Source organism: Amblyraja radiata, chromosome 1, assembly GCF_010909765.2.
Source record: "Amblyraja radiata isolate CabotCenter1 chromosome 1, sAmbRad1.1.pri, whole genome shotgun sequence".
Lineage (NCBI taxonomy): Eukaryota > Metazoa > Chordata > Chondrichthyes > Rajiformes > Rajidae > Amblyraja > Amblyraja radiata.
The window spans coordinates 7,624,013-7,639,993 of record NC_045956.1 but is presented as its reverse complement, the minus strand read 5'-3'; the positions used below and the strand labels follow the sequence as shown (position 1 = coordinate 7,639,993).

Below are 15,981 nucleotides of genomic sequence, written 5' to 3'. Positions count from 1 at the left end.
CGAATACTTTCATATGTTTATTAAAATGAAGATCCCGTTGTGTTTTATAGTGGTGCAACAGATGTTCCCGGAAGCACTCCAGTTTCTCCCAATAATCAAGATAAATCTATTGCCCAATCTCCCTTGAAACGGCAAGCCTCTGTCTCCTCTACTCGACTTGGAAGTACTAAGAGTTTATCAGCAGCCATCTTTAGTGAACGGCAGCTGACAACAATGGGTGTACAGTTCACCAGCGAAGTGTCGCGGAGCGATGAAAATGTTTTAGATTCTCCTCGCCAGAGAAAGAGTTTTGGATCCTTTCCCTTCACTCCATCAGCAGATTCTAACACTTTTCATCAGTATCGATCGGTTGATTCCAGCATATCTGTGGCTGACAGTGAGGCATACTATTCAGCTGCTGAGGACTTTGACCCAGTCAGTAGCGATGAAGGCCCAGGAACTTACCCTGGAAGAAAGAAACGACGCCGGACCCAAGCAGTAGACTATAGCAGGAACACAATTTATCGAAGTGTGGAGGGATCATTAACTAGTTCTACTAATGGAGAAAACCAAGAGCTGAAAAACTATCCCATTAAAGCTCATGCCTCTCAGGCATCTTTTGTTTCTGCTCTTGAAGGGGAAGGGGAGATAACTGACCATGTATATATTGCAGAAGGTGAGAAAACTGTAGATAACAGGCAGCTGACACGTCAACAGATTGTAATGGCTTGTTACTTAAATTACCTTACACAATTGCAAGTCTCCAACTGGTCAGTAAAACAGCCAACAAACAAGAGAACATCAAAATCTTCTTTGCACCGCCCTCTGGATCTTGATACCCCAACCAGTGAAGACACCTCCTCGTCGTTTGATCAGCTTTCTGTTCCCATGTTTAAGGTTAGTAATATTTTCTATGTTAATAATGAGCATTCTTTCTTGTTAGTTAAACTTACATGTGAACATAAGGGTTGTTATTATTCATTGGAAATTTTTCATTTTGAAAAAATAACAACTAAAGTGTGATGGTCAACAAAAATTGTATTCATAAAATAAGCGAGTTCGGTATTCCGACTGAGCATGACCAGGTCATAGATCACAAGTGAAAAACACCCTCGGCAGCCAATACCGCGGCATCGACATAGACCTGCGCTTCATCTGCAGCCAGGATCGATCCCGGGTCTCTGACGCCACAATCACTGCCGAACCGCCATTGGACCATCCCCGTCCTCTCCCGAGTGAATCACTCCAACCGCAGCATTGGGAGCTCGCAGTCTTGGGAGAGACCGTGGATGTCGGGAGCTCCAATGTCGCGGAAGGTTCGACCAGCCCCGACATGGGGTTGGATCGTCCGGCGCGGGGGAGCTTACATTCCCCCGATGTAGGAGCTGATCGCATCGACGTGGAGGGCCCGCCGCCAGCCATGGGAGTCATGATCATCCCGCCAACGGAGGACTCAAGACCCCCGACCGCAGGAGAGCAAGGGGAAGAGATTGAACTTTTTTTTCGCCTTCCATCACATTGCGGAATGTGGAGGGTCACAGTGATGGATGTTTATGTTAAAGTATGTTTTGTCTGTTGCTTTTTATTTGTATGACTGACTTGGCAAATGAAATTCCTCATATGTTGCAAAACATACTTGGCTAATAAAGTATTATTGTGATTGTGATAAAGTATTATTGTGGGTAGACAAAAGTGCTGGAGGAACTCAGCGGGTGCAGCAGCATCTATGGAGCGAAGGAAATAAGCAACGTTTCGGGCCGAAACCCTTCCTCAGACCTGAAACGTTGCCTATTTCCTTCGCTCCATAGATGCTGCTGCACCGGCTGAGTTTCTCTAGCACTTTTGTCTACCTTCGATTTTCCAGCATCTGCAGTTCCTTCTTAAACAAAGTATTATTGTGATTGTGTGACTGTGATTGTGATTCCCCAACTAGACTTTTCTATCCTTTTTCAAAAAGCTATTCAATTAAATATTTGCCTTTTCTACCTCAATTAAGAAATTGCACCCGTTCCCATATGTCTCCATGTATTAATATTACTGATGCCTTTATGTGTTTGACATCATAATTTATTTAAAATAATTTTCAAGCTTTTGAGTCTGGAAACTCAGTTATCTGGCTATTTGATTCTACCTTTCTAATTTTGGATGTTAAAATAATTACATATTACATATGTAATTACATATCACACACTCCTTACCTAAATGTGCATTGTTTACCATAATATTTAAAAAAAACTCCCCGCAATTTTATTTTTGTCTCTTAAGTTGTATTTATCCCCCTTTATCAATGTTTATTCTTTATCTTTTATATACTCAGCTGCTCATTTATGATGGGATTAGTTTCCATTCCTGGAAGTCTGCTTCCTATCTTTGGAATTATAAATTTGGGGAAAATATCCAGTATTTTCAGCAAACTGCAATTTAAAATAACCAATTTTAAATACTTTAAGAACCTTTATAAGTACAGCTTTTTAGTTTCCATGAAATAGAAATGTTTTATATTTTGACATGAGTTGTGCTTCAGACTTTATGATAGTATTATTGAAGATGTCCATTAAGGTTCTGCAGGAAAGAATAGCTCCTAAATCTCCCAATATCTGGCCACTAAGTTATTTTATTTTATATTTGGCCAGAAGAATATCTGACCATGCTGATACTATGGCGATCTTGGAATTTCCAAATCATGCTACAAAAAAATCAAATCTTGCATCATATCTGTTTATTTAGTATGCTGTGATGCATCTCTCCATAAGCCTCGGTCTTTTCAAACTACAGGTTTATTTACAAAATGAAAAAACAGGATGCCTTGAATCTGAAATAAAACACAAAATATTGGCAGTGCTCATAGCGAGGCACCACTTGTATGGATGGTATTTGAGTTAATACTTTGGTCTTTGACCCTCATATAAAAGGTATAGACCTGAAATGCTAACTTTCATGTCCATCAACCAACTGAACCGACAGAGTATTTCCTGCTTTTTTTGGCTTTTGTTGCAGGCAACTTTTCTTAATTTAGTTCAACGAGTTTACAAATGAGTTGATGGAGAAATTGAGGCCACTATATATGCACCTGGTTGTAGATGGTGTTGAATAACTAATATAAAACTGTTTACCACCGTAAAACAGGAGTAAACCTCTCACTAGCAGACCTCCTATATTGATGTCCTCGACGGACGAGAAGAAATCCAGTGGATATGTGTTGTGAATCTCTGACGTAAATTTAGAAGTGGGGAAGTCCACTGATGATTGAACAGTGTTCAGTTACATTTACAAGTGTTCGGTAAAAAAAGTACTCATCTTGTTTACAAAAAGACCAAGACAATGTTCATTCACGGACTGGTGGATGGAAACTTACATGCGATATGAATGCTAGGCATTAGCCATGCAAAATAGAAAGGCTAGCTACCTTGACATTTGATGGTATGATCACTGATATTCCAACTTTCAATATTCTGATTAAACTGTTCATCAGAAAATGTGAGCCTGAATATTTAATTTATGTGGTTGCAATAACTGGTCAGAGGGTGGGTAATTTGTGCTGAGAAACTCACCATCTGTCTCCTTCAACTATCTAAGGCATTACTCATGGATGAGAATAGCTTGGCACAGTCTGGTGCAAAATGGATTGTTTGATCATCATCCATTTACTTGTTCTAAGACTGGTGCACAGAGGCTACAAAATGCAGCTCACCAAGTCAACTTTGATAGCATTTACCAAATCTACCTTTATCTCCAAGAAGGGCAAGGGCTGCAGCACGTAGCAGCATCACCACTTGCAAATTTACTTTTAAATTGCATAACTTCTTCACATGAAAATGTGTTGCCACCATTTGTTTATGGCTGGGGCAAACCGATGGAACACCTTGCATCACAGTGGAAGCAACTCAGAAGAAGAACTTGTTGCAGTCACAGATGGTGCTGTTTGAAAACAGTTGGGGAAAATGAATTGTTGTCCATAATCTTACCCACATTGATTTTATTAGTAAAAAAGCCAACCATTGTTTGAACTCCAGTACTGCCTCTCAGTTTATGATAATCTGAAGAGAATGTTTATAATTGTTGTATGTATTATTGTTTAGAGTTTCCAAAGAAATTTCAGGACTAAGTTTTCAGGCTAAATAACACCAATCTTAAAGCACATCGTATTTTCAATAAGTATATATTCAGATATAACCCCCTGTTATAGAAAGAGATTTGTGAAAATTTGAGAATCACCAAAGATTTTGTTAATGATTGTGCCACCCAGCAACTGGCCTGAAAATGCGATCTTGGTTTCAATCTTCCAATGATTTTCAAGAAGTAGGTGCACTTATACCATTAAAAAGAAAATACATTTGCTGCAGAAAGTTTGTCTGGTATTCGTAATGGTCTGTTTCCATAATGAGGTTAATAACCATGCAATGCCATTCAATCATGGGGGGAGCAGATACTGAATAATTGCAACTGCGGAATCTGGTTTCTCCAGATACCAATTTGCTCCTAGAATTGTATTTTAAATAAAACATTGAAAATGTGTTCATTCTTTACACCCGATATCGTTGACTTTTCATCCTACATCTTTCCCTGTTGCTTGCTCTGTTTATTTCTCTAATCCTGTATGTAATCAAGGTCCCATGTGCCCCATTGAGCAATATAACTTTCTTTTCCAGAAAATTGCCAATACAAATTTTTACAGTGAAGTCAATGAGAAACGAGTCGCTGTGGAATGTTTAATTTGAGCGAATTCTCAGTGAATTATGCAATTATTGGATATGGTCAATAATGAAATGTCCAGAATGTATTGGATAACGAATAATAATTATATTTTCATGATGGAGATCAATGTCTATGTTAATTTGCTTCCAGGTGATTAAACAAGGTCTTGCAGCAAGTGCATTACTTGACAGAGGTTCTCAACTGATGGGAGCAGATGAAAGGTACTCTTATTATTGACCATCAAAACATTAGACTTGGGTATTTGGAAAATAAGTTGCATTATTCTACAATACCATTTGGAAATGTTTAAGTGCTTTGCATTAAACTCCCGCTAGAGACTTTGGAAAGATGGTATCAGTATTGAAATAAATATAGAATTATTGTTTTCATTAAATCATTATACCTTTGATTCTTAGCCAGCTCTCCACAGCTGTGCACTAGTTAGCTACATATACCAAGCTTTTACTGTGGCTCTGCAAATTTTCTAATTCTATTTTGTTAGTACAATTAAATATGTTTCCGACATCTATTATAACAGTAAATTCCAGATTACGTTTACTCCTTATGGGAATAAAGTTTGAGTACCTCAAACTTAATCGTTACCCCCATAAGGAGTCCCCCAACCTTTCTCTGCCAATGGCAGAACAATCTCAGCCTCTCCCCTCTATCCACCTCATGAAGTGCCTCAACTGGTCAATAGTCACAAGAAAATGTCGATAATACAGATTGAGTAGTATTGATCATCAGCGTGGACTGAAGGTCTTTATTCCATGTCGTATCTCTAAACTAAACTAAAAGTGAAAACCTTATAATCCATTTTTCAGGAAAATCTTCTTTTTCCCTTTGTCTAGCTAAAAATAACCAGTCACCATGATGCCATTTCTTGTCCCAGAGTCGTTCTGGTCTCTGCTGACGCTCATTTTATTCCATGTACTTCAATTTTCCTATAAAACTGAGTATGTTATTCTTTATCAAACGTCTTTTGAAAATTATATACATTTTTTTTTTCTGTGTTCTATGTAGATACTGTATTAGCTGAGGTATTGTACCTCAATTCTATAGTTTGTGCTCACTACAACAATTGCAGGAAGTCACAGAGTGAGAGTTGGATTGAGATTGAGATTGAGAATATTGCCCTCACCTAAAACTGCTAATTAAACATTATTTATCAAATTGATAGATGGCTTAATTTGATTATTCTTTATTTGTTTTCATTGAAATATCAGTAAGTCAATTGAATGTCTATGTCTTGCAGAATCATATGTTTAAGACAAGTGAACAAAATAACACTAAAATTAAATAATTAGTTATTTAATGAACATTTCTAGTACTCCATACACTCCACTGGAAAGGACGATAATCGAAAATACAGAAGATGAGACAGTTACTGAGCAATGGAGTCTTGACCAGCCAGCCACTCAGACCAGAACTACTGCCATTATAGAAGTAAAAGGAGCAGTGGATGTTGTCCTTAGCCCACTTGTGACAGAAGCCTTTGACAGGTGAGTGTATTATGCACATCTAAGAGAAGAAGTGCAGCAGTCTATTTTGTGTGCATGTGCCTATTTTGCAAGGGAAAATCATCTTTTCTGGTTAATTTGATCTGAGGATATTGTCAACCTGTTTTGAACTTCATTTTGGGGGTTGATTTTTCTGTTATTTGTTTGAGAATCTGTTATTAGCATTGTTTGAGAATCTTGTATGGCCAATGCCAATAACATGGAGCGATGGAGGAAAGGTGTCCTCATTAAGGTTTATAAACCCATGAAGGACCTAGAAAAGCTGGATGAGCGCTATATTTTTCCCAGCGTAGAGTGTAAAACCAGAGAGCAGAGATCTAAGGTAAGAGGGGAAGATACAAAGGAACATGAGGGACAACCTTCTTCACACAGGGAGCAGTGTGTATATAAAACAAGCTGCCAGAGGAAATGGTGGAGGAGTACATTAATAAACTTTAAAAGCCATTGAGACAGGATGATGGATAGGTAAGAGTTAGAATCATTACAGGCAATGGAACTGGCTCAGCTCAGACAAGTTGAGCTGAAGGGCCTTTTTCCTTACCGTGTAACCTTGACTTTATACCATTTTAAATACTATCTCTCCTCCTTTATAGAAACATAGAAAATAGGTGCAGAAGTAGGCCATTTGGCCCTTTGAGCCTGCACCGCCATTCAATGTGATCATGGCTGATCACAACGGCCCGAATAGATTCATTCTCTACTACCTGGCACACGCTTCCTTTTTCTTTTTGACCAAATTTACAACCTCTGATCATCCAATGTCCTTTACTTTGCCTCCTTCTCCCTCCTCTCTGGAATATGCAGATTCAGAACTTCTATCAACAGGCCTTTAAGCGACTCCCACATGTCAGATATGTACCTACCCAATAACAATTGCTCCCAGTGTATCCTAGTGAGCTCCTGCCTGATAATATTGTAGTTTGTCGTACACCAATTTAGTACCTTTTTGCAAGGCCCAGCCTTCTCCCTATTTAAAATAATCTTAAAACTTATGGAGTTTTGATCACAATCCCCCAAATGCACTTCCACCAAAACATCAGTCACTTGGCCAGGCTAATTTTCTGACATGTTCCCTTCTCAGGTTGGATTATCCACATACTGTTTCAAGAAACCCACTTGGATACATCCCACAAATTCTACCTTGTCTTAGCCTTTGGCTCGGAGCAAGTCCCAGTCAATATTGGGGAAGTTAAGGTCATCCACTAAAACAACTTTGTTGCTTTGGCATTTTTTGGCATTCTGTCTACATTTCTGTTCATCCATCTCCCTCTTGCTACTTTAGTGCAATTCCCTTAGAGTGCTTGCACCTGCCTTATTTCGAAGCTCTACCCTTATCGCCTCAGTGGACAAACCCTTCCTTATGTCCTCTCTGAGCATTGTCATGACAGTCTCCCTGGTTAGTAGTGTAACCTTCCCCACCCAACCCTTTTGCCTTCCTCTCAATCACATCTGAAATATTGAAACCCTGGAACTTAGAGATGCCAGTCATGTTTTTCTTGCAACCTCGTTTCCACAATCCTCTATTTAAATCTTTCAGTGAACCCAGTAAGTTTTAAGAGATGTGGGAATCTGGAGGCTGTTTTGTTTAAAGAGAGTATAGGAACTAGGGTGCCGGTAAGTTGATTGGAAGCATGGGAAAAGGGGATCTCATGCTAGTCAGAAGAGAACAAGGAACCACGCACTGGCTAAGTGGAAGAGGAATGCAGGAACTGGGGCCCTGGTAAGTAGGAAAAGATTGCAGTAAATATTCCCCAGTGAGCCGAGATACTGAACTAGCGGAATTTCTGAATGGTTTGGTAATTGGTGTTTTATTGTATTGGATTTAATTGGATTTCCACCTTTTACAAGGAAGGAACCTAGAGGATGATGGAATGCAATGCATTGCCTGGGGAGTGCAGTTTCAACAATATACATGAAGCTTGACATTATCTAAAACTAATCTGCTACTTGATTGTCACCCCTTGTGGTCATTAATTTCACCATTGGTGCACTGTAGCTGCAATGTTCGTCATCTATTATATGCTTTACAGTTATTTGTGCAGGCTCCTCTGGATGAGGTCATGTAAACTTGCTGCTTCTGCCACCTAGGAGGTCAAGTGCGGCAAATGCTTGTCACACACCACCATGAGCCAGAAATATATGTGTTCCTTTATTATTATGGGATCTAAATCCTGGAACCCCTATAGGGTAACATTTACAAATTACTTTTGTGAAAGGATTACATGAAAGAAAGAATGTGTGCGTACACCATATTCTGAAAAATTATTTTAAACATGCTTAAATACGTATCTTCAACTTTCCATTTCAACTGTAAATGTTATAATCTGACACATTTAGTTCCCAGTCCAGATATTCATGTGAACCCATCAGAGTAACAGTTCAGGCCAAATCATGCCCTCTTTGTTGAAATGTTGTCAAGCATTTAAAGTGGAAACCTAATACCTTTCATGGGCAAAAAATCCAAATAAATGGATGTTGAATTCGACTTTTAACTTGAGATTGACTTTAGCCACTTTATACAATTTACTATGAAATTATAGGTTCAGGTTGACATGTAATTGAAATGATTCAGCGTTGTGATTATAGAAGTTGCTGTTGGACTGTTTTTCTTCAGAGGTTTGGTTCAAAGGTCTTTTATTGTCACATGTACCAATTAAGGAACAGTGATATGCGAATTACCATACAGCCATACGAAATAAAACAACAAGACACACAACTACATAAACATCCACCACGGTGGATTCCCCACATTCCTCACTGTGATGGAAGGCAAATAAGTCCAATCTTCTTCTTTATTCTCCCTCCGTTGGGGCAGTCGAACCATCCGTTGTAGCGTTCGAAACTCCCATGTCGGGGCGAGCGAAACTCCCGCGACGGGGCGGTCGAAACTCCCGTGGCTTGGAGTTTCCGAGGTCGGTCTCTGACCAGAGACCGCGGTCTCCGTGATGTTAAGTCCGTAAGCACCCACGGTTGGAGCTCCGAGGTCGACCCCTGGCAAAGGGATCGCGATCTCCACGATGGTAAGACCGCATGCGACCGCGGTGGAGCTCTCAAAATCGGCCTCCAGCAAAGGCCGCCAACTCCTCCATGTTAGGCCGCAGTACGGACGGAGATACCATACGGGAAAAAATCGCATCTCCGTGGTAAGATGAATAGAAGTCCTTAAATTTATGCTACCCTTTCATACTTTGTCGGAAACATCATACTTTTTACCATTAATGTGAAACTAGTCATTCTTTTTCTCATTAATAGATATTTTGAAGCAATGGTCCACTTTTCCAGCATTTGGCACCCATCTGCGATTGTAGATAATCTGCATGTTAAAGTGCTGAACGAGGCTCTTCTGAACAGCAAATCAGCAAGTTCAGATCCGGTAAGTCTTTTGTCGAATTTAGCATGAATAAGTGTGATGTCTTTCCAGGAGCAGAATTAATCATTGTTAGAAATAGTATGATCTAATGTTGTCGCTGCTTTTACATTTAAAGAAAATCTTGTGCCATGTGTTAGGTAGCAGAATTTCAGTTGGCAATCAAGTGTTCATAGTTTATTCCGATTAGTATGAATTGGCAACAACACTTCCTCCCTAATGACTCTCAGCACCTCAAGGCTGTGTGCTCAGTCCCCTGCTCTATTCTCTCTATGCCCATGATTCCGTAGTCAGGCACAGATCCAACATTATCTTTAAATTTGCCAACGATAACACCTTTGGAAAAATAATGGGTAACATTGAGTCAGAGTACAGGAGGAAGATCAATACTTAACTGGTGCCAGAATAACAATGTTGCTATCAATGTGAGCAAGGCAAAGGAGCTGGTGGTGAAATTAGGACAGAAAAGTGAAGGATCAATGAATCTCTTCATCGATGGGAAGGCAAAGTCAACAACAAATTCCTGGGTGCGCATCACAAATAAACCTCATGAACACCTCTACCTCCTCAGAAGTTTGAGGAGATTCACATTTCACTGAATACTCTATCAAACCTCTACAGGTGTAAAAAAGAGAGCATACAGACTCTGCATCACTGTATGATTCGGGAACTCAAACACCACACAATAAAAGAGGCTGTAGAAGGTGGTGGACATTGTCCGATCCACCACAGATATTGACCTACCCACCATTAAAAGGATCTACAGAAAACACTGCACAAAAAGGCAGCTAATATCATCTACACCCACACCGCCCCAGCTATTCTCTCATATCACTGCTACAATCGGGAAGAAGGTATAGGAGCCTGAGAACCATGACCTCCAGGTTCAAGAACAGCTTCTGCTCATCAACCATTAGGTTCTGAGAGAATGGAGCAGCTGGGCTTGTACACTCTGGAGTTTAGAAGGATGAGAGGGCATCTCATTGAAACATATAATATTGTTAAGGGCTTGGACACGCTAGAGGTAGGAAACAGGTTCCGGATGTTGGGGGAGTCCAGAACCAGGGGCCACAGTTTAAGAATAAGGAGTAAGCGTGATGAGTCTCTGGAATTCTCTGCCTCAGAGGGCGGTGGAGGTAGGTTCTCTGGATGCTTTCAAGAGAGAGCTAGATAGGGTTCTTAAAAATAGCAGAGTCAGGGGATATGGGGAGAAGGCAGAAACGGGGTACTGATCAGCCATGATCACATTGAATGGCGGTGATGGCTTGAGGGGCCAAATGGCCTGCTCCTGCACCTATTGTCTATTGTCTATTGTTCTTGAGCCACACTGCACAACCCTAACTCAGCATTGATCTTTGGACTTTGTTTAGGTTGCACATATATATTTTTGTTTGTACTATTATGGTCAGGTTATCTAACATGACTGATAATTTATTGTATTATTGATTATTGTACATTTATTTGTTGTGTCAGTTAAAGTGCCGAAAAAGCTGCAGCAAGTAAGAATTTTATTGTTCCATTTCCAGTGCGCACGACTATTAAATACAACTTGACTCTTGATTCCTGAAGTGCCATGTAGCTTTGTAGTGGGAAATATTCGCATAGATTCAAGATTGGTTATTAAATAGAATACAGAGAGTCGGAATAAAGAGATCTTTTTCAGGCTGGAAGGATGTAATTGTCTCATATTTACTCTTTATATTAATTAGAAGACAGAAAAGGGCAGATGATAAGACATCCCAGTTTACCGTTGACACAAGTGTGGGAGGACATGTTGAAATGAGGAATTTGGAATCTACAACAGGATATAGATATCTAGAGTGAGTGGGTGAAAACTAGGCAAATAGAGATTAACCTGGGAAAGTGTGATGTCATACACTTTGATAAGAAGAATCTAAAAGCAGACAATTATCTAAATAGCAAAAAGCTTGCAGATGAGCGAAGTACAGAGGGACTTGGGTGTTTTTGATCACAAGCTGCAAAAAAGTCTTAAGGGCCTGTCCCACGAGCATGCGGCAAGCGCGACCTAACGTGGTCGCTTGAGCCGTACGGCCTCATGGGGCCGGTCCCACTTCGATCGCCGGAGCCGTATGGAGTTGTGCGGAGCTGGTCCCAACTTTGATTCCGAAAAACTGACCGTGTTCAAAAATTCCGCGCGGCAACGGCCTGCCAGCCCGCAGCCGCCTGAACGCCATACGCACCGCCTTGATGGGCGTGCGCAGCGCCTCGTCGCCGTACGCAGCGTCTTGGCTCCGTACGTCACGCGCGAACTTCCCACGGACTTCGCTCGAACTTCACGTCACTCACTCGACCTCCGCGCGGCCCCCGCTTCCGGTTTGGTCGCGCTCGCCGCATGCAGGCGCATGCTGGTGGGACCGGCCCTCTATGGGGATCACTCGGCCCCCGCTTCCGGTTTGGTCGCGCTTGCCGCATGCAAGTCGCATGCTCGTGGGACAAGCCCTAAAGGTAGGTGCAGCGAATGGTTAGGAAGTCGAATGGCATACAGATCTTTATTGCAAAAGTATGGGTTTTAAAAATAGAGGAGGATTGTCCACCTGTGAAACCACACCTGGAGTACTGAGCACAATTTTGAACCCCCTATATATGAATGGTTATACGAGCCTTGGAGGCAGTCATCAGCCATGATCATATTGAATGGCAGGGAAAGTTTGTGTCAATGTCGTCCTATTTTCCATTCTTTCTATGTTAGCCATTACAAAAGCCGGTTTGCAATTGCTTCATTTTACTCATTGTGATACAAATGGTTGAGAGCATTTGCTAAAGCAAAGGTAATGGTATCTGACATCAGGCTATAGTGTTGAAGGAAATAGGCGACGTTTCGGGCCGAAACCCTTCTTCAGGTTTCGGCCCGAAACGTCGCCTATTTCCTTCGCTCCATAGATGCTGCTGCACCCGCTGAGTTTCCCCAGCAATTTTGTGTACCTACCATATCATACTGTTTGTTCTTTGCATTTGCAAGAAGGGGATTTGGAGATCTTTCAAGGCAAGTGCATGGGGGAACTGACATTAGGTGGTGAATCAACAGTTCCCCTTCTTCAGGTTTCGGCCCGAAACGTCGCCTATTTCCTTCGCTCCATAGATGCTGCTGCACCCGCTGAGTTTCCCCAGCAATTTTGTGTACCTTCGATATTCCAGCATCTGCAGTTCCCTTTTGAACAGTATGATATGGTGTTGCTGTTGCTTTAAGGACTGAAACTGCAGGTAACTACTGGCAGCTGACTCAAGTTAATCTGTTCATGAGGGTTATGAACACAGCATCCCTTATTAAAAGCCAACATTTGTTAATGTTGTGCCATGAAACAGCATGGGTAAGGAGCGCAGCAATATTTTAAGGCTCCAACAGAGGTGCTAATGAATTTCTAAAGCATAATTCAGATTGCCTACTAATGACAGAAATACCTAATTACAAGATAAGTTTATAGGACCAGTGTTTGCTATAAATTTGACCATAAGGATTTATAAATGTATGACTGATTTTAATTGTCCTGATTTAATTGTCCACATTTGCTTTTAACTCCATTTCCCTTCAGGATTGATATAGTATTGTTTCTTCAAGTACAATATTTTTGTTGATCAACTTACCTTTTATATAGGCTTGTACCTCCTCAACAATCGAATTCTCTATTGTCTGACATGCTCAGGTTTATGGCTTTGGAGAGATGACTCAGACTGTTTGACATACCTGAAAGCAAGGAGTAACAGTAGGGTTAGCATTGCCTGTGATCCAGAGGTGCACAATTTAATTAAATATAAAGCTGTGTTCAGGGAATACAAATATATGTTTAATAACATGCAAGCTCTTAAACAAAAATGCTACAATAATTGTGATTTTTTTAAAAAAAATTTTTTTTAAATTCCTTGGCTTCTGATTTCAACCTTTGTTTAAAATGTGACCTTTACTTGAAGGGCACCTGAATGTAAGTGAGTCAGTACAGATAATAAACAGGACTTACCTGATTTTGTACCTCTACTTGTTTTATTTCTCTTTGTTAGCTGCCGTGATCAGTGAGATCAATGTATTTTCTTCTATATAATGTCAAACATTGTTTTCACACAAAAGTTCTCTCTCTGCAGACAACTGCAAAGCATGAAGGGAGAGGCTCCAAGATAGAAAATGGCACAACTGGTACAACAAAATCAAGCCAGCTACACAAAAATCCAGCAAATAAACAGGATAATGTGAAAATAAAGGGTCTCCAAGCTAATGTTTCCATTCCAAAGGTATGCAACTTTCCTTATTTGCGGTTCTCAATAGTTATAAGGTATATGCGTTTTCAAACATGGTACTTGTTGCAACAAAGATAATCGTCTTTTTAGAGATGTAGAATGATAGATATAAAGACAATTATTGAATTAGATCCATGTAGTAAATTCTGCAGAATCTGTCATTTTGTAGTCAATTCCAGCAATTCCAATTTTGAATCTTGCTGAAATTCTGATTCATTCACATTGGACAATTGACATTTGGGCTAAATATAGAGGTACTGAGTCCCTTTGACTTTAATAGGGATTACAGGGTTGCAAACATAAACTAAGTTCATTTTTAGTCATTTTAATTTTTCAAATTATTGTATTGTTTTTCTTGTTGACCTTGTTTTTAATTTTTTTTCAATGGTCATTAATTGTTTCTGAATGACAAAGACATTTAAACAACTTAAGAGTTGCTTAGAGTTTGTTAACTGGCAAAGCTCGGCTTTGTCAATGCTTTCAGGGGGTCTTGTTGACTAGAGCTGCCTTTACTGCAGCTTAAGTCATGTTGCTGCTGTTTGAGAGTCTGGCTTGTTAGGTAGTGGGCACGTGGTATGCCTAGACTAGTAAGGTTTATCTTATTTTGTATCTTAATATTCGCCTTTTGAGGATAGGTTGTATGTAATAAATTCTTGTACAATGTGATTTCTGAATTTAAGTTGCAGTATCCAATTTTGCAACCAATGCCAGCCACCACACTGGTACTTATGAAAGCCATGCACAGATGGTAGAGGTTTTTGTGAAATTAATATTAATATTATGTGTAATGTTTCTGGATATCAAAAATTTTATTTTGATTTCCGTGATCCATGAAGAGTATCATGAGCATGATATTTTGTACCAATATTCAATAATTACCAGTCACTTTCCAGTATTAGAGTACTGGGCTTGAGAGCACGACCGGGTGGTTAGTATGGACTATAGTGGCCGGTTTAATAAAACAAATAGATTTTAAAATGGGCCTCTAGGAAAGAACTGCAGATGCTGGTTTAAATCAAAGATAGACACAAAATGTGTATGTGGCCACAGCATTGAATTCAGTGGCACACCATTTGTTACACCATTTTCCAACTTACCAATTAGAAAAAGGACCATATTGTCTATTTCCTGTTAACCTAAAGGGTGAATACCATGTTGAAACAAATATTGAAACTGAAAACAATACTACACAGAGCAGCAGCCATTGTTCTTTTGCTTTGTTAACATAGTTATATAGTTAAGATGTATTGAATGTTTTAATTATTGAATTGGCACCCAAAGATCGTGACGAGATGGGAAATTGAATACGATATATTTTAGGCTGGCCCCAAATAAGACAGACATTAAAAAGAATATAAACAGCTGTTCAATTTCACCCACATAGGGAAGAAACTATTTTCCCATTCTACCTGGTCTATATGTCATTATATTCTATAATTACTTAACCAACTCTTGGTGCATGACAGCAAGCAAAGGGCAATTAATTCCACAAGTGTTATTCTTCACTTAAGAATTATTTTTTTAAATGCATTGGTTATGTGACTTTATTTTCTTGAAACTTTTAGGTAAATTTATGTCTTTTACAAGCAACAATGGAAGAACCTCCAACTTTCATCACAAACAAGAACATAACTCATGTTTCTCTGGTTGCATTGTGTTTTGACAGAATTTCCACACAGATTCTGTTCAACAGGTAAATTATCAAATCTTGTTTTTCAGGAATGCTATTTCACATCTTTAGGTACATTATTCAGGTTAACTGCAGACGTTGGGACAGATTTCACTAATAACTGGCTGGCAGTTCTGTAAACTAAAATGCACAGGCACAGAACATGCTGGTGCTCAGAAGGCAGAGCATCAGATTTCCCACTCTGCTGGATTAAAGAGCAAGTCTAGAGGTCTTTCCATAAAGTACTTATACAGTGTTGATACGCCATATTAGCTCCTTACTGTTGCATCAGCCGTAGCTGGTACATCTAACTCAACCCCATTAGAGAATTACTGAAATTATGGCTTATTTTGTTGGCCACAGCTATAGATTTTCTTGATCTAATTTTATCCAAAAAAGAGGCTTTTTCATTAAAAAAAAAAGGTGCTCCTGAAAGTTGGTTCTACAAATGTAAATTTGAAGATTCAAGAAGTGTAGCTTATTTCTTGTATAGTTTTTGGTTC

At 39.7% G+C, this 15,981-nt stretch overlaps 1 protein-coding gene across 3 annotated transcripts in view; it reads left to right on the top strand.

Moving 5' to 3' along the window:
- The window catches only part of kiaa1109 (KIAA1109 ortholog), a 311,921-nt gene that overhangs the window by 154,514 nt on the left and 141,426 nt on the right, over positions 1 to 15,981 (top strand). For all 3 annotated transcript variants that reach the window (XM_033016927.1, XM_033016881.1, XM_033016832.1), the window contains exons 29-34: positions 51 to 876; positions 4,825 to 4,895; positions 6,003 to 6,176; positions 9,447 to 9,567; positions 13,657 to 13,803; positions 15,375 to 15,502. In XM_033016927.1, coding sequence (XP_032872818.1) covers positions 51 to 876; positions 4,825 to 4,895; positions 6,003 to 6,176; positions 9,447 to 9,567; positions 13,657 to 13,803; positions 15,375 to 15,502 — 1,467 coding nt within the window. The remainder of the gene's footprint in view (positions 1 to 50; positions 877 to 4,824; positions 4,896 to 6,002; positions 6,177 to 9,446; positions 9,568 to 13,656; positions 13,804 to 15,374; positions 15,503 to 15,981) is intronic.